The sequence below is a fragment of the Ctenocephalides felis genome, unplaced genomic scaffold (genome assembly GCF_003426905.1).
Source record: "Ctenocephalides felis isolate EL2017-DRISC unplaced genomic scaffold, ASM342690v1 CF-g0.4_SCAFFOLD_03571, whole genome shotgun sequence".
NCBI lineage: Eukaryota > Metazoa > Arthropoda > Insecta > Siphonaptera > Pulicidae > Ctenocephalides > Ctenocephalides felis.
In genome coordinates, this window is record NW_020539725.1 from 377,716 (window position 1) to 403,361 (window position 25,646).

At 35.9% G+C, this 25,646-nt stretch overlaps 1 protein-coding gene across 1 annotated transcript; it reads right to left on the bottom strand.

Moving 5' to 3' along the window:
* Window positions 1-22,498: 22,498 nt before the first annotated feature.
* Window positions 22,499-23,023, bottom strand: LOC113384801. Its single transcript, XM_026622560.1, has one exon. The coding sequence runs from the start codon at window positions 23,021-23,023 to the stop codon at window positions 22,499-22,501; it is 525 nt and encodes a 174-aa protein (XP_026478345.1).
* Window positions 23,024-25,646: the final 2,623 nt, after the last annotated feature.

Genomic DNA, 25,646 nt, shown 5'->3' on the forward strand with positions numbered 1-25,646 from the left:
GAATCAAACACCAAGTTAAGGCGCCTAAACGACGCTAATGGGATACCATGAAAGGCGTTGGTTGCTTAAGACAGCAGGACGGTTGCCATGGAAGTTGGAATCCGCTAAGGAGTGTGTAACAACTCACCTGCCGATGCAACTAGCCCTGAAAATGGATGACGCTGAAGCGTCGTGCCTATACTCGGCCACCAGAACATGAGGAGCGCTCATTACTGTTCGTTTTGACGCCCTGGTCAGTAGGAGGGTCACGGTGGTGTGCGCAGAAGGGTTTGGGCGTAACCTTGCCTGGAGCCGCCATCTGTGCAGATCTCGGTGGTAGTAGCAAATACTCCAGCGAGGCCCTGGAGGACTAACGTGGAGAAGGGTTTTGTGTGAACAGCCGTTGCACACGAGTCAGTCGATCCTAAGACCCGGAAAAAATCCTATGTTGATGTTGGTGTATTTTATTTTAAATAAAATCTTACACCCATCGGGCGAAAGGGAATCCGGTTCCTATTTCGGAACCCGGCAGCGTAACCGTTTACAAGTCGGGGCCTCGAAGAGAGTTTGTCGGGGTAACCCAAAATGATCTGGAGATACCGTCGGGAAATACGGGGAGAGTTTTCTTTTCTGTATGAGCGTTTGAGTTCCCTGGAATCCTCTAGTAGGGAGATAGGGTTTGGAACGCGAAGAACACCGCAGTTGTGGTGATCATGAGCTGAATATGAGACGATACATATTAGATTTACATGAATTTTCCATATTGCTAAATGTGGGATAAATATAAGCTATATATGATATGTTTTACATATGATTTTTCTATATTGCTGAATGTGGGCGATATATGAAACGCTGAATATGAGTTTTACATGGTTTATTCATATTGCTAAATATAAGCTGTGTATGAGAGTACTAATATTGTAGGATTTAGAATATAGAATTATTTACATAAAAATCATTTAAGATTTTGCTAATAAAGAACGAATGTGGAATATGTTTTTTCTTGTATTTCTCAATAGGGATGGGAAATATGGTTTCTCATTTTGTAGAATCGGTATGAAATAAATAAATATAATTTTTTTTTGTAAAATCTGCTTTCCGAAATTATTAATCATATGTTATAATATATCTATTTATATTTTTAACTTTGTGTTTTATATTGTTCCATGAAACTTTCATGCATAGACATATTACAATATCACATGCACAGACATATTATCATAATAATATATTTATATCTTTATAAAGTTATGTTCAAATATAATATTATAAAATATGTTTTGCCATTGATAAAAATTAAAATAGTAACAATATAATATAAATATATATATATGTCATTAATAATTTATAGATTACGTTTTTAAAAGAATGTGAAAACAGGTTATCATTAAAAACGCTGGAAAAATGTTATAAAAAATGTACTGTCTGATATTTATTTACTGATATCTATTTCCGCATAAATAAATAAATAAATAAATATATATATATATATATATATATATATATATATATATAATACCCTAATTAACTCATAATTTTATTGTATTGAATATAAATACTTGAACCGCACGTTAATCATCAGTGTCATACTGTGTTATACCGTTATACCAACTATCGAAATTCGACACACGCACACATAGAAACGCGTCTTCCTTGGCACAATTCCCCGAAGCGTTGTTCCAGAAGTTTGTTAAATCTTTAAGTAATAAGCAATAATAATAGTATGTAAACTGTGATAAAATTAATAAAAGTTAATGTGTGGATAAAATATTATTTTGTGAAATTAAAAACGAAACTTGGTGTGTGAAATTGTAGTGAATAACAGAATTATTGGTGTATAATATGAAATAATAATTTGTTATAACCTCACTGACATGGAAAATCAAGTAAACAGACAAGTGAACTCTTAATATCTCAAATGATTAGTACTTATACATAAACAAACATTAATTATGGCACGAAAATTTATATCATAAATATTAAATATATTTTTAATATTTTATATCCTAATAATCATGGAAAATAATATGTAGAGTAGATTATAATAAAATTAATTATGGCACAATATATTATATTATAGATACTAAATATATTTAAAATTGTACATATTTATTCAGAATACATTTTTTTTTTTTTTTTTTTTTTTTTTTTTTTTAATGGTGTTTGTTCAATATTAATTAAATAATATTTAATATTTCAGAATATAGAGTCAATAATTTTGAATATGGTTTATATAAGTTTTTCAATATGGTATAAATATTATTTTCACATATTCTCCTTACATTCGGAATATGAGCGTAATATGGAAAAATGTTAAGGAAATCATATAAGCTAAATATCATATTAGGTTGTCAAATACCTCCCTTCCGCTTTTTTGCTCTGTTTATAATACAAAAAGGCGGAAGGGAGATATTTGACAACCTTCTCCCGCATTCGTCTCTCATTATGAGTCTGAGCGGAATATGACCGAATGTTAACAAAATCATATGGACTCAATATTGGGAAACTATATTTAGCTTACGTAAAAATCATATTCAGCTCAGATTCATTGCTACTAGGGCAAAGGATCGACTTTTAAGCTTACTAATTTGTGCCGGACATAGCTCATGGTTAGCATGTCCGACTCACATGCCAGAGATCGTTGGTTCGATTCCAGGCACTTCCTAATAAAATATGAATTGTAATAACAAATGTGTATATGATAATATAGAATTGTAATTGAATAAGTTAGTATGTATGAATGAAAGATAGTATGCTAAAAAAAATTAGAAGAAGACGCAATAGCATTAGTAGAAAAATGAAGAAGATGGATTTAGAAGAAAGAAGAATGAGTAAAAACGAATTAATAGAAGAAGTATTTGAAGTAAAATAATGTCTTGAGTTAGAATTTAAAATGTTGAGTTAAAATTTATTAGAATTAGAAGTAAAGAAATAGAATTAAAAATAATGTTGAATAAATAAAGAAATGTTGTAGGTGGCTAAATGCTCCATGTAAGCGAGGCCAATAATTTTTTTTTTTTTTTAAAAAAAAAGCTTACTACTTCAACTGTTCAATTTATTAAAGTTACAGATACGTCAACTAAGCAATCATAAATTCCACAACGTTTTGATTAATTTACTAAAAGCCAACAGTTCTTATGACATTTTTGAGTATATTAATTTTGACTTCAAAAATTACAGTGGTACCATCCTCTCTATATTATAAATATCTATTCTTACTAAATATATGTGATATCTTACAAATACAGCAATTTTTGGCTATAATTGAGTACTGCTTAGTTGTGAAATATTTATCTTTGTCTCTGATACTGCTTTTCTCAGAAAAGCTTCGTAAAAGTTCAACTTTTTAAAAATTTCTGTGAATCAATATACAGGACCTCAACTTTTGAAGATGCTCTAAACGAAGACGTAATATCAAGTTTCTTAAAATCAAGACACAAAATTATTTTAGCATTCCTTCGTTAATATTTTATAAGTTGGTTGTTTTGTTATTTAATTGCAAAATTGTGAATTGTATATCGAATACATCTAATTCAAAATACCCCTTTGACGCATGAACAAAATTAAAAACTTGAACTCTACTGACTTGAGATTCTACCAGCTCGAGATCGCAAAATGTGAGAAAACGTAACATGATAACAACACCGTACTAGGCTCTCAAAAAGAATGGGCCTGTACGCTTCATAAGTCAATGGATGGAAACCCACTCAATCACTCAGCCAAGACACTATTCCAACACCGATGGATTACCGAGGGCAAGAAACTTCTCGCCCATGACGGAAAGGTTATAGTTTTGGACGCCCAAATAGTTGGAAGCTCTGCCAACTTGGCAGCTTCACATAGAAAAAAGATAGGTCATTACAGGCCATTGGTAGATATGATAAGGACAAGATACAGCGCAACTGAGGTATGCTTCAATGAAAGGACAAACTAAAAATCATTTCGAACAAAGTCATTATCGGAGGACTGAATGGTTTTGTAAAGTCGGTGGTGCGAAGCTACTATCCGTGGGATTAGGCCTGAAAACCTCTAAGGCCGTATCCTTTCTAGATACAGTAAGCAAGTTTTTCAGTTTCGTGAGTCGAGAGGCTCAATACAGTTTGATTTTTTATGTATTCAGCATACGCCGTTTACACCACGAGCTATTTAAGCATAAGTTTTAAGCCATCGCATTGCAGCATGCCACAATCAGTATGACTTGACAGTCGAAAACTTGTACATGCTATACATGTCACACTTCTTTGGTATCTTCTTAGCTATTTTATACTACGTGCGTAAGTCAGCACGAAAGTCACAACTTATCGACGAATTCCGATACTAGAAATATTCATTATTTCTTTCAATAACTATAATACTAGGAAAATAGTTATAAAAATTTTGAGAGTTGAGAGAAAGAGTATTTGTTTTTAAAAGAAACTTTTTGTGTTTTCTATTATAAATATATGCTATAGTTTATTAAATTATATATAAGGAAAAATGTTTTTTGCTAAGTTTCTTGGAAATGCGTACAATTTACCAATTAAGTGAAATGCGTACAAGTTGCTAATAAAAGCAAATGCGTACAAGTTGCTAATCAAGCAAAGTACGTATATGTTATCAATAATGCAAAATACGTGCAAGTTGCTAATTATGCAAAACACGTGCAAGCTGCCAATTATGTAAAATACGTGCAAGTTGCTATTAATAAATAATACGTGCAAGTTGCCATTTTTATTTAATTTTTTTAATATACTCTAAATCTATAATGAATAGTAACTCAACTTGATCTGAAATCTTGCTACAAAACAGGTCTAAAACATGTCTCGGCTTTTTGAAATCAGTAACTTACACGTACCCCAAACACATTTAAGTCGTCCACATTTAAGCTCATACTACCAAATCGATTTTAAAAAATCAAGAACTGTTCGAAAGATATTAGTTTGGAATGATACTGATCAGTTTTAGGTGAAAATATAACAAGCCGTTTACTTCTAATTAACTGTTAGGGAAAAAAAATTAAGCCGATTTTTATGGAACTTTTTTTGGCGATATATATCATGGTCTTATAGAACTCACTGAAATATTACGGCCTTACGACAAATAGTTTAATTTTAAATATTCATCAAAGTTTGACAAGATGAGTAGTGTTTTTGACGCTTGTTAAAGTTGAAATTAGATAATTCACTTGGTATAATGATAAAGTACTTGGTCCTAATGATTTGTGAAAAGTTGCTTTTAGAAAATACTCCGAGTTAACGTGTTTGTTCGTTTTCAATTATGTATAATAAATCCACTCGAAATACTTTTAATCACTCATATAATATATTTTTATTGATTAAGTCGATTATTCATACATATAGGGAAGTTCACGTAACTTGCCTCAAGGTAAAATACCAATACCTACTACTTTCTTATGTACTTCCAGCTTCCGGTAACAGACTACGAAACAATCCGACTTGAAAATTTGGCTAATTTAAGTCATGTTGAATCGACAACTGACTCAAGTTATTTAATAAAAATAGCTAAAGTAGTTGCTTCTGGCGAAGTATCGACTTGGCTAACATGAAACCAGGGCCAATTACACATTCCCGTCGGCTCACGAGGGCTAGTAGGTTACTTCGGTTGTACGTAACTACTAGCGAGCCATCCAAAGATTTAAAAATTCTGGCAAACTACGTAATAACAGCATATATTCCAATGAACTTCAACATTAAATATTACAACTATGTGGTGTACGGTAGTATATTATTTTATAACTTTATTAGCTGGACGCAATAATTAGACTCGAATTTAAGACAAATTATGAACAATGTTGCTAAAGAAAACGCATACTATGCTCACTCGGAAAATATTTTATTAGCAATGTTGTTCGATAATATAGAAGAAATACGAGATTCAAATATAAGAAAAATCTTATATCACCGTAATAATGTGGAAAAACCGATGCAATTGAGAGATACAAAACACCCGAAATAAGTTTCGAATGCACCGACTATACTAATATGACAGATATGAATGATTATTCAAATATATTCGAACCAGCCTCCATGCTAAATATTTCTCATGAACATCTGGTACAATATCTACAAAGCAATGAGTGTCCATGGAGTTACCCTAAAATTCCACATTCAGGGAACTGAGAGACATGTTCAATTACTGGCTAACGTATCAAAACGCCTATTAGAGCAAAATTGCGAAGGAGTTCTGACAGCGACACTACAATCTCATGAAAAGCATCCTCGACTGGAAAGCAAGCAAGATTTCAGATAATAATTTGTAAATTATGTAAACACAAAATTTAACTTAAACTAGTGGGGTGGGTGGCATCGTGCCTTAAGGCAAATTGCTGGAACTTCCCGTACCGTAACGAAATGTTCGAGGAATAATGAATGTTTTCAAATAGATTATTATAAATATTGTAACATTGTCTAATATTTATAAGAATTATATAAACTGAATTGCAAAGTTGAAATTATTTGTTTCAACAAAAAACTAAAAAAAAAAAAAAAAAAATGGAACAAAAAATTTTTTTCCAAAATCAATTATTTTGTTAAGACAAGCAGAAAGTTTTTTGAATCATTCAAATCGGACGCTTAGTTCTCTCAAAAACTGTCATTTTTTACATATTTAGCTCCGTATCTTCGAAATGGCTGGGCCTGCCTTTGCCAAAAACTAATAAACACTTCTCCCAATCATTACTAATTGAATATTTTTTAGATCATTCAAATCGGATACTCCGTTCTCTCAAAAATTCGATTTCTATTTTCCGCACTCTTTGCTCCGTATCTCCGAAACGGCTCGACCTGCCTTTGCCAAAAACTAATCAGCTCTTTTCCCTATCAATAGGAATCGAATGTTTTTTGAACCATTCAAATCGGTTGATCCGTGCGCCCTAAAACGTGACTGGAAATTTGTATCCACACATACATACACACACACACATACACACACACACATCCATTTTTTCTGAGGTATGCCAAAATGTTCAGAAACCTTCAAAACGTCGGGAAATGTAAAAATTTTCAATTCCGATTTTCGGCCCATTACAATAACTTACCCTACGGAAGTTAAAAAATAAAAATGTATTATTTAAACTATATCATGTAAATAATTATTAGAATAAATATATGTTATTCCTAAAAACCCTAAAACAATATTTTTCTACAAAAGTAGTTGGACCTGTTTTGATGCAAGATTCTAGGTTACCCTTACTTGCTTATCTCCCTTAAAAGTTTACTTGATGTTGTTTGAGGTACGTGTAAGTTACTGATTTCAAAAAGCCGAGAAATTTTTTTGACCTGTCACAATACGAATTATTTACTTGCTTAAATTAATATATTTACTTATTAAAAACAGTATTTTATTGAAAATTTTGCCGACTGAAAAGTTATCAGCGATACATGGTTTTGCAGTCAAAATTCTTTCAAACAACACATACATTTCATATAAAAAGGTGCCCATATTACTTAATTTTAGTTCATTAGTAATTTGACCCGCCCTAATATATATATATATATATATAATATATATATATATATATATATATATATATATATACCCGGCAAACGTTGTTTTGCCATCAAAAATATTTTGCTGCTTTGCAGTGGTTATTATTTGAACAACATGGATCAACGTGGATCCAATACCATTGATCAAAATTTCCTTAAAATTTATATTAATAAAAAAATTAAAGTTTAGCATAAATTTATAAAATTTATCATAAGTAATCAAGGCTGGGACTAACACGCAAGAAATGCGAGAGTTTGGCTTTGTTCTTTCTATATTCTGCAAATCAGCAACACTTGTGTTTTAATATCGTATCAAATTATTGTTATATTTCATAATGTGATGAATAATAATTTATTGAGGCTCACTCAATGAATAAAATCGATAGCAAACATATAAATGTATTCGATTCAAGTTGGATGTGAAGATTTTCTATTAGTATCATTATTTTTTAATTTCTAACCAGCGGTATTTAAATTATATATATATATATATATATATATATATATATATATATATATATATATGGCATATGTGTGCCATATGTTATTTATTAATTAATTCTTTAAATGAAATCGCAATTACTTGATGTAGACTCGACAATGAGTGTTTATTGATATCTCAATTAATAAAGGTGCTGATATTACATTAAATCTAATATCAATTTTGATCTCGAGAAAATGCTCGATGAAAAACGCGATACATAATTTTAGATCGTTTCAAAACTGCGAAATAATATTTTTTTCCGATCGTATTAAAACAATCCGCTCGCTATGGCTTGCTTGATATGATATTCGATTTGCGTCAATCAACTGATATGTGTCATGTGGGCGTGTTGATTCCGCTATATCACTCCCCTTCAAAAGAAAAAGAAGTATCTGTTAGAAATAAATGAATTTAATTATTATAATTTGAAGGAGACTTTTTTAGACTTCATCTTTTTTGGAGGATCCATCGATAACTCCAAGTTATGTGATTTAAATTCTTGTGGAGTGCTTAGTTGACTTTCATGTGGTATGTCAAAAGCAGTTCTGAGAATACTTTGTGGTCGGTAGGGTTTCACAAAATTATCTTGATTATTGCAGTAAACTGGATAGCTCCCTAATGTCCATTTTTGAAGATTCAGAGAGGTGTTGCCATTTAATATAGTTTGCATTTCAACGTCCTTGCTCTGTTCTTGCTAAATTTCCTCTGCGGTTAACTTTGAAGGCATTTGAATGGCATTGATCCTGGACAAGGCATCAGCAACCACGTTCTGATCACCCTTCATGTATACAATGTCCGTGGAAAACTGTGAAATGTATTCCAACTGCCGTCGCTGACGATCTGATGCTTTTTCTAATTTCTGTTGAAATGCATGTGTGATTGGCTTGTGGTCTGTCTTGATTACAAAGTGCCTTCCTTCTAGCAGATATTCAAAATACTTTAAAGCCGCAAAGATGGCTAGTAGCTCGCGATCGTAAGTTGAATATCGCTGTTCAGTAGATGTGAGCTTTCTGGAAAAGAAACCTATAGGGTGCCATGCGCCATTTTCTTCCTGCTCCAGAGTTGCTCCAATGGCTGTTGTAGATGCATCTGTAATTAAATTAATATTTGCTATGCTTGAAGGAAAATGAAGAAGAGTTGCATTTGTTAGAGCTTCCTTCAGTTTGCTGAATGCTAATAGTGAAGTGTCATTCCATACAATTTGAGTCTTGTCATTTTTAACTGAGGACTTCAAATACTCATAAAGTGGTGCTTGTATATTTGCTGCCTTGGGTATTGATTTACGATAATAGTTTACCATGCCCAAAAATCTTCTGAGTTTTATAACTGTCAAAGATTTTGGATAATTAATAATTTTTTCTACTCGGTCTGGTGAAGGAAAATATCCTGCTGCACTCAGTTTGTAACCGAGGAAGTTTACTTCATCTTTTCCAAAGGCGCATTTCTCTAAGTTAATTGTGAGTGAATATTCCTGTAGCCTCTCAAAAACCATTTGAAGATGACGATGGTGTTCATTCACATCAGTCGACATTACTAGGATGTCGTCTATATAAATAAAAACAAAATTAAAATCTTGGAATATGTGATTGATAAACCTCTGGAATGTCTGAGCAGCGTTTTTGAGTCCAAATGGCATGCGTAGATACTCGAAGAGTCTCCATGGTGTGATAATTGCAGTCTTTTTCATATCCTCTTCATGCATGTGTACTTGGTGGTAAGCTTTTTCCAAATCTATTGTAGAAAATACTGCTTTCTGATGAAGATTATTAAAAACATCTTATATTAAAGATGGAGGATACCTGTCGGGCAGCGTGTTTGCGTTCAGCCTCCTATAATCTCCACACATTCTGAATGTGCCATTCTTCTTTGGAACCATGTGAAAAGGGCTTGCCCATGGACTGTTGGAAGGCCTCAAAATGCCCCTGTTCAGGAGATCTTGTATCTCGGACCTGGCTGCAACAGCCTTTTCTCCGAAGATCTTCCTGAATCTGGAAGCTAATGGTGGACCTGTTGTGGTTATCCTGTGGGCAAAGTGAGATGATTTATTATTGGTGGTTACCTGCGGCTTTGTTATTGCAATGTATTGTGCCAGTAGATCCTTGAAAGACTCTGCCGGGTTGACAGTGGAGATGTTGACTTGCTGTGCCTTGAGTACCTTTCCATCAGAGGTAAGGCCTGTGGTGAAATCAATCAATCTCCTACCCTTCAAGTCTATTAATAGATTGTAGTTGCTTAAGAAATCGGCTCCTATTATGGCTATGGCTACATCGGCAACAACAAACTGCCAGTTAAAGCTTCTGCGTAGTGATAAATCCAGCTCCAGAGTTCTCTTGCTATACGTGGATATTCTGCTAGAGTTTACTGCAAATAAAACTACCTCTTCCTTGGCATGACCATTGGCGAACTTATGTGCTGGTAAAATGGATAAAACTAATCCCGAATCTATAAGAAATTGGATTGTAGTCTTTCTGTCTGAAATATGTAGGTGGAGCTCAGAGCAGACAGAATTTATTTTACCGTCATGGCACGCTCCAATTAATGACGGTGAAGTTAGTTTTCCGACCGGTTTAACGAATTAAGCAGGCAGGGCTCTTCACACTTTGTGGCTTTCTCACCGTATCTGTAGTGATAGTAACAAATAGATCCACGAGAAGGTGTCCTGGAACTATGTCGAGAACCACTTCTTGATCTTGACTGATTGTGTTGTCCACTTCTTGATCTTGACCGATTGTGTTGTCCACTTCTTGATCTTGACTGATCATTTTTTTGCCTTTCAGTGTTTAACATTGCCCTTAGTTCTTTGATTTCCTGGACTAATGACATAAGAAGAGTTTTATGGTGGTCCAGTCTCTGTTCCACTGAAAATTTGTGTGTTGAGGACATCACATGTGATGTGGGGCTACAGTGATCGACCAAAATATCGGCTACTTCCGCCAGGGCTTCTGGGCCAAGATGACGAGAAACTATCAATTGTGGCCGAATGTGGTGTGGCAGGCGTTCTGACCATAATTTAATTATGATGTATTCACTGACCTCTCCCTTAGCCAAATCTATCATCTCTCGTAGGAGCTGTGATGGTTTCTTCTCTCCTAGAGATAAGTTTTTTAATAGCTTGTCAATCTGCTTACCTCTGGATTCAGACATTCTGCTTAATATAGTCTTTTTGATATATTCGTATTTGCCCGTCATTGGAGGATTACGGAGGACATCTTGAATGAGACGCAGTGTTTCAAAGTCCAGGGTTTTAAGTACTGCCGTGTATTTAGTATCGTCGCTCCTGATCTTAGCAGACTGAAACTCATATTCAATTACTAAAAACCATAGGTCTGGTGAATCTCCATTGAATGGAGTGAGACGATGATTATTAAATGCTGCTATATTGTATTGCTCAGCATAACTGTCATGTTCAAAAACACGTGGACTGCTCGTGTTAAAGATCGCCTCGTGATCCAAATCGATCAGAGATCTGCTGAGCGCTGTTCCATCATTGCTGAACGAAGGTGGAGTCGACATCTTTGAAAAAAATTGGTATAATTTACTTTTGAAAGATGCTTTGTAGTTGTCAAGTGTTTTTCTTTCTCCGTCTGACGTCACCAATAATGGGTACTAAGACGTTGAGTATGTCTCTTGTTTAACGATTTCATTTACACGTACGGAGTCACCAGTTATGGCATAAGTGACATTTGATATTACTTATTAAATTTTTTTATGAAATCGCAATTACTTGATGTAGACTCGACAATGAGTGTTTATTGATATCTCAATTAATAAAGGTGCTGATATTACATTAAATCTAATATCAATTTTGATCCCGAGAAAATGCTCGATGAGAAACGCGATACATAATTTTAGATCGTTTCAAAACTGCGAGATAATATTTTTTTCCGATCGTATTAAAACAATCCGCTCGCTATGGCTTGCTTGATATGATATTCAATTTGCGTCAATCAACTGACATGTGTCATGTGGGCGTGTTGATTCCGCTATATATATATATATATATATATATATATATATATATATATATATATATGTAATATTTTTGCAGCCCAACCGTCGAATTAAGAAAAGATTAAATAACAAAATTATTTATTCCATTATACGTTCCGACACTTGATGTGTGTCATCATTCAGTAAACTAAAAAAAACATATAACATAAATACACAGATGATGATGAAATATAAATAAAATAAAAGGAGGGAATTATACATACCAAACCACGAAAAACAGGGAACATTAATTTTGATGTAAAAGTGATTGAACACTAAATTTGTGTAAAATAAAAAAATACTATTAATTAACAAACGAGAAATAGGAGGAGCACATATTGCCCTCCTATATTTAATGTTAATGTAAGCCTAGCATTGTGTGCATTGTTCAAGGTTGAAAAGTACAGCGCAGTGTAGGCAACGCGCGTGTAATGGGAGTGGGAGAGAGTTACGAGAACGAAAGGGGAAAGAAAAACAGGGAAGAAATATAACGAATGATAGATTCTAAAACTGTATTGAATTACTTTTCATGAAATTAATGGCTACTTTGTAACTAGCATGTAAGAGATGAGAGGAATTACGTTTGTTTACACAAGACGTATTAAGGGATATAAGTAAATACTCAACTATCTTTCTAAGGTCACCGTTTCTTTTTCAATGTAAAGGATTGAGAGACTTGACATGTTAAAAGTGTGGTTCAGGTTTATCATATGTTCAGAAAGCATCGTTTTGAATTGATTTGGGTTTCTGGAATTATATGTATGTTGATTAACCCTCTTGTATATATATTGGGAAGTTTCACCAATGTAGCAACTATTGCAATCATTGCAATCCAACCTGTAAACAGAATCAGTAACCCTATCAGCGGGAGTTTTTGATTTAAGAGGAGAAAAAAGGCAACGGAAAGTGTTGTCAAAACTGAAAACCAAAAGAAAACCTTCAGCGGCAAATAACTTTTTTAAAAAATAAGAAAAACTGCTTAAAAAGGGTAAACAAATAACACCTTTATATTTATCTAAAGAAGAAGAATTAAATTTTGAAAAAGAATTGTTATGTATCCCACACTCTAAATTCTTTTAATTCTTTTAATAAGCATTTGCAGTTCACTTGTGAACTTGAAGCTAGTAATTCTATCAGTTTCTTAGACTTAAAACTTATAAGAAATAATAATGTCATCCTCACTAACTGGTTCCAAAAACCAACTTGGTTTGGTCGATATTTATTTTATTTGGTCGATATTATTTATTTTTCTTATCACTCTCGTTCTATAAAAATTTCAGTTGTCATTTCCTTAATAGATAGGGCCATTTTGTTAAGTGATAAGATTTTTTGGAAAAAAAACCTATCTTTAGTGCGTGCTGTTTTGAATAATAATTCTTATCCTTCATATTTAGTTAATAACGTCATTAAAAATAGATTAGAGTTTTTACAAAACATTTTAAACAGTTCTTCCTATCTTAACAATTCTTTTTCAAAATTTAATTCTTCTTCTTTAGATAAATATAAAGGTGTTATTTGTTTACCCTTTTTAAGCATTTTTTTTATTTTTTAAAAAAGTTATTTGCCGCTGAAGGTTTTCTTTTGGTTTTCAGTTTTGACAACACTTTCCGTTGCCTTTTTTCTCCTCTTAAATCGAAAACTCCCGCTGATAGGCTTACTGATTCTGTTTACAGGTTGGATTGCAATGATTGCAATAGTTGCTACATTCGTGAAACTTTCCAATGTATATACAAGAGGGTTAATCAACATACATATAATTCCGGAAACCCAAATCAATTCAAAACGATGCTTTCTGAACATATGATAAACCTGAACCACACTTTTAACATGTCAAATCCCTCAATTCTTTACATTGAAAAAAAACGGTGACCTTAGAAAGATAGTTGAGTCTTTACTTATATCCCTTAATACGTCTTGTGTAAACAAACGTAATTCCTCTCATCTCTTACATGATAGTTACAAAGTAATCATTAATTTCATGAAAAGTAATTCAATACAGTTTTAGAATCTTTCATTCGTTATATTTCTTCTCTGTTTTTCTTTCCCCTTTCGTTCTCGTAACTCTCTCCCACTCCCATTACACGCGCGTTTCCTACACTGCGCTGTACTTTTTAACCTTGAGCAATGCACACAATGCTAGGCTACCATTAACATTAAATATAGGAGGGCAATATGTGCTCCTCCTATTTCTCGTTTGTTAATTAATAGTATTTTTTTATTTTACACAAATTTAGTGTTCAATCAATTTTACATCAAAATTAATGTTTCCTGTTTTTCCTGATTTGGTATGTATAATTTGCTCCTTTTATTATATTTATATTTTATCATCATCTTTGTATTTATGTTAAATGTTTTTTTTAGTTTACTGAATGATGACACACATCAAGTGTCGAAACGTATAATGGAATAAATAATTTTGTTATTTAATCATTTTTTAATTCGACGGTTGGGCTGCAAAAATATTACAAACTAGCTGACCCGGCAAACGTTGTTTTGCTAAATAAGGTATATTCTAAACCATTTCTAGAGAATCAAAAATATTAATACTTTAAGTGCATAAGGATGTGTTGTTTAAATGCTGTATACAATTAGGTATTATAAAAACAATAAACCCCATTAGTTTGTCTATATTTTGTCAATACAATCAAACTGCAAGTTTTATACACTTTCTATAGAAAACATCGTATAATCCAATCCGAGTCTTTTTTGGTTTTTCGGCTTATTAATTACGTTTCAAGTTTTTCAGATTCTTTTTGGATTCTGGATTTTGTGTATAATTGCAAATAATACTACTGAGCTTATACAAAATTTTCAAATTTTTGCGAGGAGAGATAAAAAATGAATTAAGTTACATTCGATGAATTAAAGTAAATTTAATAAAAAGTATATATGTAGAGCAGGGCGAGGCACAAAGGTCCAATTTGACTTTGAGCAAATATAAACTATATTGTGAAAACCATAACAATTATATCACAACAAATAACACATATCAAACGAACAATTATCTGACTACGTTCAGTAAACTGACTTCTACTTCATCATTGTAGAAATGTGCTTTTTTGATGTCTTTCAAAAATTTGTTATCTAGACCTTTTTATTCTATATGTAGGGTAACTTGTAAAGGGCAGGTGGCAAAAGGTTTAGAGCCTTATTATAATTTTAAATGTATTTTACAAAATAATTACATTTTTAACTAATGCTAAAACTACCAACGGAAGAAAATACTTTTATTATGGATTTTCAAAGATTACCGTTTATCTCCCCCATTTCAAAGATTATCGTTTTCTAATCAAGGTTGTAGCTGGCTATACATCTTTTTTCCTCTACTTTCAAATATTGTTGTTAAACAATGCTTTACTTTACTGATTTTTGGCACATCGGTGGTGAACCTTTTTAATCCCGGACCTTCTATCTATTCCGCAAAAAATTCTGGGAAATTATAACTGAAAAAATGTTATTCGATAAAATGTCCATTTGATCGATACCAAATTTAGATTCTGAATTTGAATAACATAAATAAAAAATAATATAACCTAGAAAATGTTTTATAAATACCAATGAGTATATAATCATACAAATGAGATCTTTCAGAGCACAGTGTTTGAGAAAAATATGCCAAAAAGTGCATTTTCATATTAACATTTCAAAAAAGTTGATATTTTGAGTCTCTAGTAACACTTGCTGCCCGTTTACTAACGTTTTTGTATGTAAATAAAACTACAAACAAAACTACATACTACAAATTTATCATAATTAAATAATATTCGCGTAAAACATCCTATTAAACGTAATTGAACATCATCTGTCAAAAGCGTTTGACATTTCACGAAATTGCCACCGTCAATTGTTTTATTTAAATTACTCTTCAACAAAAATTTTCAAATTAAAAATGTAAAGTTTCTACGCGGATTTGAAATAATTTCTCACCTTTTGGACTTTCTCTGGATTGGCACGAATTTTTCCAGACTAAGACTGGCCAAATCGATTCAGCCGTTTTCGAGTTTTATTCGGACATTTGAAAGAGAGCTCCATTTTTATATATAAGATATGTATCAACGTCGACGAAACTTTCATCATATATATATATATATATATATATATATATATTAGGGTGGGCCGAATCATTATAGAAGTAAAATTAAGCGATATGGGCACCTTTTCATATGAAATATATGTGTTATTTAAATGAATTTTGACTTCAAAACCATATATCGCAAATAACTCTTTAGCCAGCGAAATTTTCAATAAAATACTGTTTTTAATAAGTTAATATATTAATTTAGGCATGTGAATAATTCAAATTGTGAGTTATATTTTGATTGATAGTTTGTACGGGGGTTTTTAAATCGGGTTTAGTTTGTTGTTATTTATTTCCATCAGAGTGCGCTAGTATTTTTTTATAATAATTCTCGAAGTTTCGAAAAGGATATATTAATGTGAAAAATTGGCATAAATCTTCATTCAGTTCTCCAGTTAGACGTGAAGTATCAATGGCGAATTCTTATTTAAATTCCGGCGCAAGTGCCAGTAATTTGAATCATATGCGCTCGCATGATCAAATTACATTTGGGGAAGCAAAAGAATTTACTGGAATAAATCTTCCGACAAGTATGGAAATTATCAGGTATTATTTTTATTTGGCCGAAATATCAAAAAAACAAAATAAAATGTTTTCATATAAAACATTTACTCCAAATGTGGTAACGAAATTGATTCAGACGTGGGAAAAAATTGATATTCCAATTATGGAGAAACGAAGTATCGCTAGAAAATTGAACCGATTGATTGATAAATATAAAAGTACAAATAAAAGCAAGTCTACCCAAGCATCATTTCAGGAGTTTGTAGAATCCACGAAAGAATTATTTTATATTGGAAAATGCAAATGTGATTTGCGAAGATTACTGTGTTCCTGTGGACTGATCCCAGAACATTTACAAGCGTTTATGATGGATCAACATAATGAGAGGAAATCTACGATACCAGAATATATTATAAAAATTGAAGATGAAGTATCAGAATCTACAATAACTAGCAATATTACTCCAGGTGAGACATATACTCCAGATGTTGATTTTGATTCTAAAAGCAGTTCGGAAAGTTCACAAAATACCTCTCATATAAAACGTGGTCCATATAGTCGAAGATATAAGGCTCCAAGCTATGCCTTAATGTGCGACAGATTTGCAATTTCTGATAGAGTTGGTTCTGGCGTGGTGACGGCAATCCTGCGTGACCTGGGCATAACGGATGATTGGGGCAATCCTGTCATTATGGATAAAAATAAAAGCGTTCGTGAGAGGCAGAAAAATAGGCAAGCTCTACACAAACGATATGATTCTTCTGAATTAATAGCATTTTCATTCGACGGCCGAAAAAATGATTCTATTACCATGGAAAAAATCGATAAGAAGTTTCACCCACGAATGATTAAAGAAGCGCATTTAGTTATTTTAAAGGAACCGAATGGCCAATTGTTGGGTTACACAAAATTGGAAAATGAAGATTCGGAAAGTAAAGTAATCAAATTGAACGAGTTTTTCGCCGATAAAGGAATAGCTCTCGATTCTTTGATAGGCATATGTTGCGATGGTGAACCAGCAAATACAGGCGTGAAAAATGGTATTTTACGTCGATTTGAAATTCAGTTAAACAGGCCACTGCATTGGTTTGTGTGTCTTCTCCACTTTAACGAACTTCCACTTCGCCATTTATTTAACTATTTGGAAAAATCATTGACCACTGGACCACGAACAAAAACTGGAATATTAAGCAAACAAATTGAAACATGCGAAAATATACCGGTGAGTTATAACATATTTACTATTTTTTAATACCCTATGTTCAAATTCAATATAATTTATTTTTTCCTATATACTTCCAGCCGGTAAAAGACTTTGAAACAATCCCACTTGAAAATTTGGCTGATATAAGTCCTGCTGAATCGACAACTGACTCAAGTTATTTAATAAAAATAGCTAAAGCAGTTGCTTCTGGAGAAGTATCGACAGGCTTAGCTAACATGAAACCAGGGCCAATAGCACATTCCCGTTGGCTCACGAAGGCTAGTAGGTTACTTCGGTTATATGTAACTACTAATAAGCCATCCAAAAATTTGAAAATTCTGGCAAACTACGTAATGAAAGTATATATTCCAATGTACTTTAACATTAAATATTACAACTCTGTGGTGTATGGTAGTATATTATTTTATAAATTTATTAGCTGGACGCAATATTTAGACTCGAATTTAAGACAAATTGTGAACAATGTTGCTAAAGAAAACGCATACTATGCTCACTCGGAAAATATTTTATTAGCAATGTTGTTTGATAATAAAAAGGAAATACGAGATTCAGCTATAAGAAAAATCTTATATTACCGTAATAATGTGGAAGACCTGACGCAATTGAGAGATTACAAAACACCCGAAATAAATTTCGAATGCACCGACTATACTAATATGATAGATATGGATGATTATTCAAATATATCCGAACCAGCCTTTACGCTAAATATTCCTCATGAACATCTAATACAATATCTACAAAGCAATGAGTGTCCATGGAGTGACCCTAAAATTCCGGTCTACATTCAGGGAACTGAGAGACATGTTCAATTACTGGCTAATGTATCGAAACGCGTATTAGAGCAAAATCGCGAAGGTGTTATGATAGCGACACTACTATCTCGTGAAAAGCATCCTCGACTGGAAAGCAAGCAAGATTTCAGATATTAATTTATTTAAATTGTATTAGCTAAATGTAAGAAATTTTATTTTAAATAAAAATGTAACTTAAAGAAATAAAAATGTTTTATTTAAACCATGTCATGTAAATAAATAATAGAATAAATATATGTCATTCCTAAAAACCCAAAAAACAATATTTTTCTACAAAAGTAGTTTGACCTGTTTCGATGCATGATTCTAGGTTAGGCTTACTCGCAAATGTCCCCTAGAAGTTTACTTGATGTAGTCTGATGTACCCGTAAGTTACTGATTTCAAAAAGCCGGAAAATGTTTTTAACCTGTTTCGATGCATGATTCTAGGTTAGGCTTACTCGCAAATGTCCCCTAGAAGTTTACTTGATGTAGTCTGATGTACCCGTAAGTTACTGATTTCAAAAAGCCGGAAAATGTTTTTAACCTGTTTCGATGCATGATTCTAGGTTAGGCTTACTCGCAAATGTCCCCTAGAAGTTTACTTGATGTAGTCTGATGTACCCGTAAGTTACTGATTTCAAAAAGCCGGAAAATGTTTTTAACCTGTTTCGATGCATGATTCTAGGTTAGGCTTACTCGCAAATGTCCCCTAGAAGTTTACTTGATGTAGTCTGATGTACCCGTAAGTTACTGATTTCAAAAAGCCGGAAAATGTTTTTAACCTGTTTCGATGCATGATTCTAGGTTAGGCTTACTCGCAAATGTCCCCTAGAGGTTTACTTGATGTAGTCTGATGTACCCGTAAGTTACTGATTTCAAAAAGCCGGAAAATGTTTTTAACCTGTTTCGATGCATGATTCTAGGTTAGGCTTACTCGCAAATGTCCCCTAGAAGTTTACTTGATGTAGTCTGATGTACCCGTAAGTTACTGATTTCAAAAAGCCGGAAAATGTTTTTAACCTGTTTCGATGCATGATTCTAGGTTAGGCTTACTCGCAAATGTCCCCTAGAAGTTTACTTGATGTAGTCTGATGTACCCGTAAGTTACTGATTTCAAAAAGCCGGAAAATGTTTTTAACCTGTTTCGATGCATGATTCTAGGTTAGGCTTACTCGCAAATGTCCCCTAGAAGTTTACTTGATGTAGTCTGATGTACCCGTAAGTTACTGATTTCAAAAAGCCGGAAAATGTTTTTAACCTGTTTCGATGCATGATTCTAGGTTAGGCTTACTCGCGAATGTCCCCTAGAAGTTTACTTGATGTAGTTTGAAATTATATATAAATACTGAATATTTTGTTAAAAAGGAAATAAATATACTGAATATTTTATTATAAAAGAATCGAAATATTTATAGGTTGGAAGTTACTAATTATTTAGAGTATATTACAAAAATTAAATAAAAATAGCAACTTGCACGTATTTTGCACATTGACAACTTACACGTATTCTGCAAATTGACAACTTGCACGCATTCTGCAAATTGACAACTTGCACGTATTTTACACATTGACAACTTGCACGCATTTTGCATTATAGATAACTTATACGTACTTTGCTTATTAGCAACTTGTACGCATTTCCAAGAAATTTAGCAAAAAACATTCTCCCTATTTAGAATTTAATGAATTATATCATATATTTATATTAAAAAATTATGAAAAGTTTCTCTTAAAAACATATATTTCGTAAACTTACAAAATATTTATAACTATTCTCTTGACATTATGGTTATTGAAAGAAATAATGAATATTTCTAGTATTGGAATTTGTCGATAAGTTTTGATTTACGTGCTGACTCACGCACGTTGTACAAAATAGCTAGGTAGATACCGAAGAAGTGTCACATGTACAGCATGTACAAGTTTTCGACTGTCAAGCCTACTGATTGTGGCATGGTGCAATGCGACGGCTTAAGGCTTATGCTCTAATAGCGTGGGGTGACGTCAAGCCAACATGACGAATCCCCAAGCCAAGGGCTGAGTCTCAACGGATCGCAGCGTGGTAACTGCTCTGCCGAGTACAACACCCCGCCAGGTACCTAAGTCGTTTACAAACGATTCCGAGTCTCTACATCGAACTAGTAACCCATGATCGACCGCTATAGGCAAGACAGATATAACGGACGGATATCGCCCCTGTCCAGCGCCTCATTCGGCTAAAAATGGCTCGTGCGATAAACGGCGTGTGCCGAATACCTAATAAATCACATTGTATTGAGCCTTTCGACTCACGAGACTCCTAGAGATATCGTTGCTTACTTTGTCTAGAAAGGATACGGCCTTAGAGGCGTTCAGGCATAATCCCACGGATGGTAGCTTCGCACCACCGGCCGCTCGACCGAGTGCGTGAACCAAATGTCCGAACCTGCGGTTCCTCTCGTACTGAGCAGGATTACTATCGCAACGACGATTCATCAGTAGGGTAAAACTAACCTGTCTCACGACGGTCTAAACCCAGCTCACGTTCCCTATTTGTGGGTGAACAATCCAACGCTTGGCGAATTCTGCTTCGCAATGATAGGAAGAGCCGACATCGAAGGATCAAAAAGCAACGTCGCTATGAACGCTTGGCTGCCACAAGCCAGTTATCCCTGTGGTAACTTTTCTGACACCTCTTGCTGAAAACTCTTCAAGCCAAAAGGATCGATAGGCCATGCTTTCGCAGTCCCTGTGCACACTGAACAACGGGATCAAGCCAGCATTTGCCCTTTTGCTCTACGCGAGGTTTCTGTCCTCGCTGAGCTGGCCTTAGGACACCTGCGTTATTATTTGACAGATGTACCGCCCCAGTCAAACTCCCCGCCTAGCAGTTTCCTCGAATCGGATCACGCTAGAGTATTGTTGGCGATCGGCGCAATGGCTCACACCACTCTTATGCGCTTGGCTCTAGAAAACCGTGACAGTCGGAACGCAAGTTTTCGACGCACGCTTTCCGCCCAATCGAGTAAGTAAAGAAACGATGAAAGTAGTGGTATTTCACCGACGATATTACTATCTCCCACTTATGCTACACCTTTCATGTCTCCTTACAATGCCAGACTAGAGTCAAGCTCAACAGGGTCTTCTTTCCCCGCTAATTTTTCCAAGCCCGTTCCCTTGGCAGTGGTTTCGCTAGAAAGTAGATAGGGACAGTGGGAATCTCGTTAATCCATTCATGCGCGTCACTAGTTAGATGACGAGGCATTTGGCTATAAAACTGTCCCAAAGTGGGACACTTCCTGGTATGATATTGACCAGTCGCGATTAAGACGCTTGATTTCCTCGTGACAAGAGTACCGTGTCAAGACATCGGCACCCTAACTGCCACGATTTAATCAAGCGTCTATAGTGACGCAGGATTAACAAGATTCACCTCTGCACTATCACCCTCCATCGAAATCACCACCGGATGTGGCAAGGAAAAACCACCAGTACTGGAGTTCAGTAACAGCAATGCGGATCGCTACTGATCCAATTCAGCACTGATGTAGAGGATCCCTCGCAGGTTATTTCCGCAACCTACTTCTTTAGGGAACAGCAGAATTTAGTCAGTGTCCGATCGCACGGCATACCCCAGAGTTGGAATATGACATGCCATCGGAAACCGTCCACGGGGCACCGCGTGGAGGTATCTGCTGCCTTTGACAAACGGGATGTTGTTGTTTGTCAAATGCCTCACAAAAGCCAGAAGGGCTATAACACATAACATAAAAGTGGACAACACAGACAACACAATGGGCCTCCCGTGATTGTTTCCTCTGCGTTTAGTGTAAGAATAAAAATTTAAAGAAACCCGTAGCTCCGACACATACGGGTACGCTTTGGAAGTTCACCGCCCGGCAGTTAGAATTAAATATCGTTTTAGGTAAAATCATATTCATTGTTATTTGCATGGTGACTATTGGTGTCTTGCACTTAGCCGTCTAAAAACCTATTGCTCATTTCTATTGATGTTCTTAATGCAACCAGTACTGATGTTAAGCCAGTGTGTTTGGGGCGTTTGGAGAGAAGGGATAAGTTTGATAGGGTTTTGGGGGGTAGGGAACCACGGGATCCCACAACTATCGGGAGAACCCGACAGTGTGTTGCTCCGGTGATATTGAGTACCTCTGGGTAGAGGCACTCATATTTAAGGATTTTCTCCATATTCGCTTTTCCGAGAGAATTTCCCTGCTCAAGTCTGACTGTAACGTCGACGATATATGATTCCTCAGCATCCCATAGGATGAGGTCGGGCTTTAACCGTTTTCCATCAACTGTAAATGGTGATTCAATCATATAACGCCCAGCAGGGTGTTTATCGATAAATTCACTTCGACATAGAGACACGATTTCGTTGTGTCTGTGAATTCTCTGCGGCTTTACGAATGTACACTGGCCTAGTACATGTCCAAGGGTCTCATTGGCAGAATGGCATCGTCGGCATGTTATGTCGCTCATTGGTGTTGCGCGAGCAAGTGCTGCTCGACAACCAAATGTGTTGCTGCGAAGTCGAAGAGCATCGATATAGCGAGAGTTACCTTTGAGAAGGTGGGGCTTCCAGAGCCAGGAGTTTCCAATAGTGTCCTTTCGGAACATTGTTGCGGGACGCGCAACTCGCCCATCTTCGGAACTCGTCCTCGACAGCTCTTCGCTTCGCGCTTTCAATGGCCTTTATGTTGAGCGGGCCTCTAATATTTGCGCGATGTGCCATTTCAGCAACTCTATTGCTTACATTGCTCTGCTCCCATAGTGCTTCTAATACTGGGTCTCCAGAATCTCGACATCTAGCCATTGATTTTAGGAAAGAGTAAAAAGCAACTCTTTCCAATCGAGGTAGGCCGAGTCCTCCATTTCCTGGGGAGGTATGCAGGAAGGCAGAGCTAGTAGAATGAGGGAGATGGAAAATTTCCCTCGTAAAGTTGCGAAGTGCCTTGTCTAACCCTTGTAGGTCGCCTTGAGATGGTGGGTCTACGGTTAGCCGGTACAAATAGTGCGGGATGATAAATCGCTTAAGCAGTTCCAGTTTCTGAGTGGGCTTAAGTCTCAGTTTCTTGATGTTAGGGAGACAACCATGGAGGTCGCCCACTACTTTTTTGTGTTCACCCTTTCCAGGGTGAGAATCTCAGTCCAAGGTAGTCAAAGTGCCCATCCGGACCACATTGAGGAAGCATTTTACCGCTTATCTCAACTTTAGGGTCCAGAAGTATCCATGACTTCCCTCGAACCGATATCTGGAAACTGCTGCATTTTTCAACCGCAACATGCATACCAAGATCACTTAAAAATTGGGAGGTCATGTTCAGCTTTTTCTGAAGATCCTGCGGTGTTCTACCGAAAACCACAAGATCGTCAGCGAAAGCCAGAACAGAGACGCTCTGGGAACCAATACTGATTCCTTCTCCCGTGCTCTCAAGTTGTTCGAGAAGGGGGTCCAAGACACAGTTAAACAACAGCGGGGAAAGCGGGTCACCCTGCTTAACCCCTCGTTTAATGTTAACTGCAATCTTATCATTCCCCGATTTGATCTCGGTGTAGATGTTTTCGTGCATGGACATTACCAGTTCTCTTGTGTGATTGGGTAATCCTAGTCTTGTCAAAGCGTCTTTGATTGCTGCATGTGGGATCATGTCAAACGCTTTAGATATGTCTGATACGGCACATGACGCTCCTTTATGTGTCTTGGCAAACTTTATAATTTCGCTAAGTGCGAAAATGTTATTAAAACAGCCATTTTCAAGGGTGAAGCCCTTTTGGCGTTTGTTGATAGTTATGCAATTCCGGAATCCTTTCTCAATGATTCCGGAAAAGAGTCTTGCCAAGAGCGATCCAATCGTAATTGGGCGCCAGTTCTCCGCCTTGGAGCAATCTTTGCCTCTCTTGGGTATAAGAGTTGTTGAGCAGACCCTCCAGGACTTTGGAAAGTACCCGGACCAGACAATTAAATTAAAGAGACGGGCCAACACGGCTTCCGTCCCTTTGAGCCTGGTGAGATCTGCTTTTCTTACACCACTTGGTCCCACAGCTTTCTTAGCGTTAATGCGCATAACTCGCTCCCGAATGTTGTTGGGAGTTATAATTGGGATGCTATCAAGCACAGACACTTCTGGTCTTGGATCGTTGTAGGAGAAACTACCTTTCCACTCAGTTCCCCAAAGACCGTCATACAGTGACTTGATATCCCCTGTTGGTGGACGAATGTTGTTGTCCACCGCATTAAGAGAGTCATAGTTACTCCCGCCGTTTACCCGCGCTTGCTTGAATTTCTTCACGTTGACATTCAGAGCACTGGGCAGAAATCACATTGCGTCAACACCCGCTAGGGCCATCGCAATGCTTTGTTTTAATTAGACAGTCGGATTCCCCTAGTCCGTGCCAGTTCTGAGCTGACCGTTGAATGGCGGCCGAAGAGTACGACTGACCGACCGAAGCCGGCACAGAAACCTCGCAGCAAGAAAGATCCGCGGGGGGCCTAGACACGGGACCGAGCTCGGATCTAAGTCACAAGGACAATTTCACCTTGCCCAGGCTCGCACATCGCCTACGCCGTTTCCCACCAAGCCCGGCAGCCCCGATCCTCAGAGCCAATCCTATCCCGAAGTTTACGGATCCAATTTGCCGACTTCCCTTACCTACATTTATCTATCGACTAGAGGCTCTTCACCTGGAGACCTGCTGCGGATATGGGTACGAACCGGCGCGACACCTACCGTGGCCCTCTCCTGGATTTTCAAGGTCCGAGGGGAAGATACGGACACCGCCACAACTGCGGTGCTCTTCGCGTTCCAAACCCTATCTCCCTTCTAGAGGATTCCAGGGAACTCGAACGCTCATACAGAAAAGAAAACTCTTCCCGTATTTCCCGACGGCGTCTCCAGGTCATTTTGGTTACCCCGACGAACTCTCTTGCGAGGGCCCGACTTGTAAACGGTTCCGCTGCCGGGTTCCGGAATAGGAACCGGATTCCCTTTCGCCCGATGGGTGTGAAATTTTATTCAAAATAAAATACACCGACATCAACATAGGATTTTCTCCTGGGCTTAGGATCGACTGACTCGTGTGCAACGGCTGTTCACACGAACCC

Excerpts from the sequence above, each read along its gene's own strand:
- LOC113384801 (XM_026622560.1), bottom strand. The coding sequence starts at position 23,023 with ATGAGCGACATAACATGCCGACGATGCCATTCTGCCAATGAGACCCTT.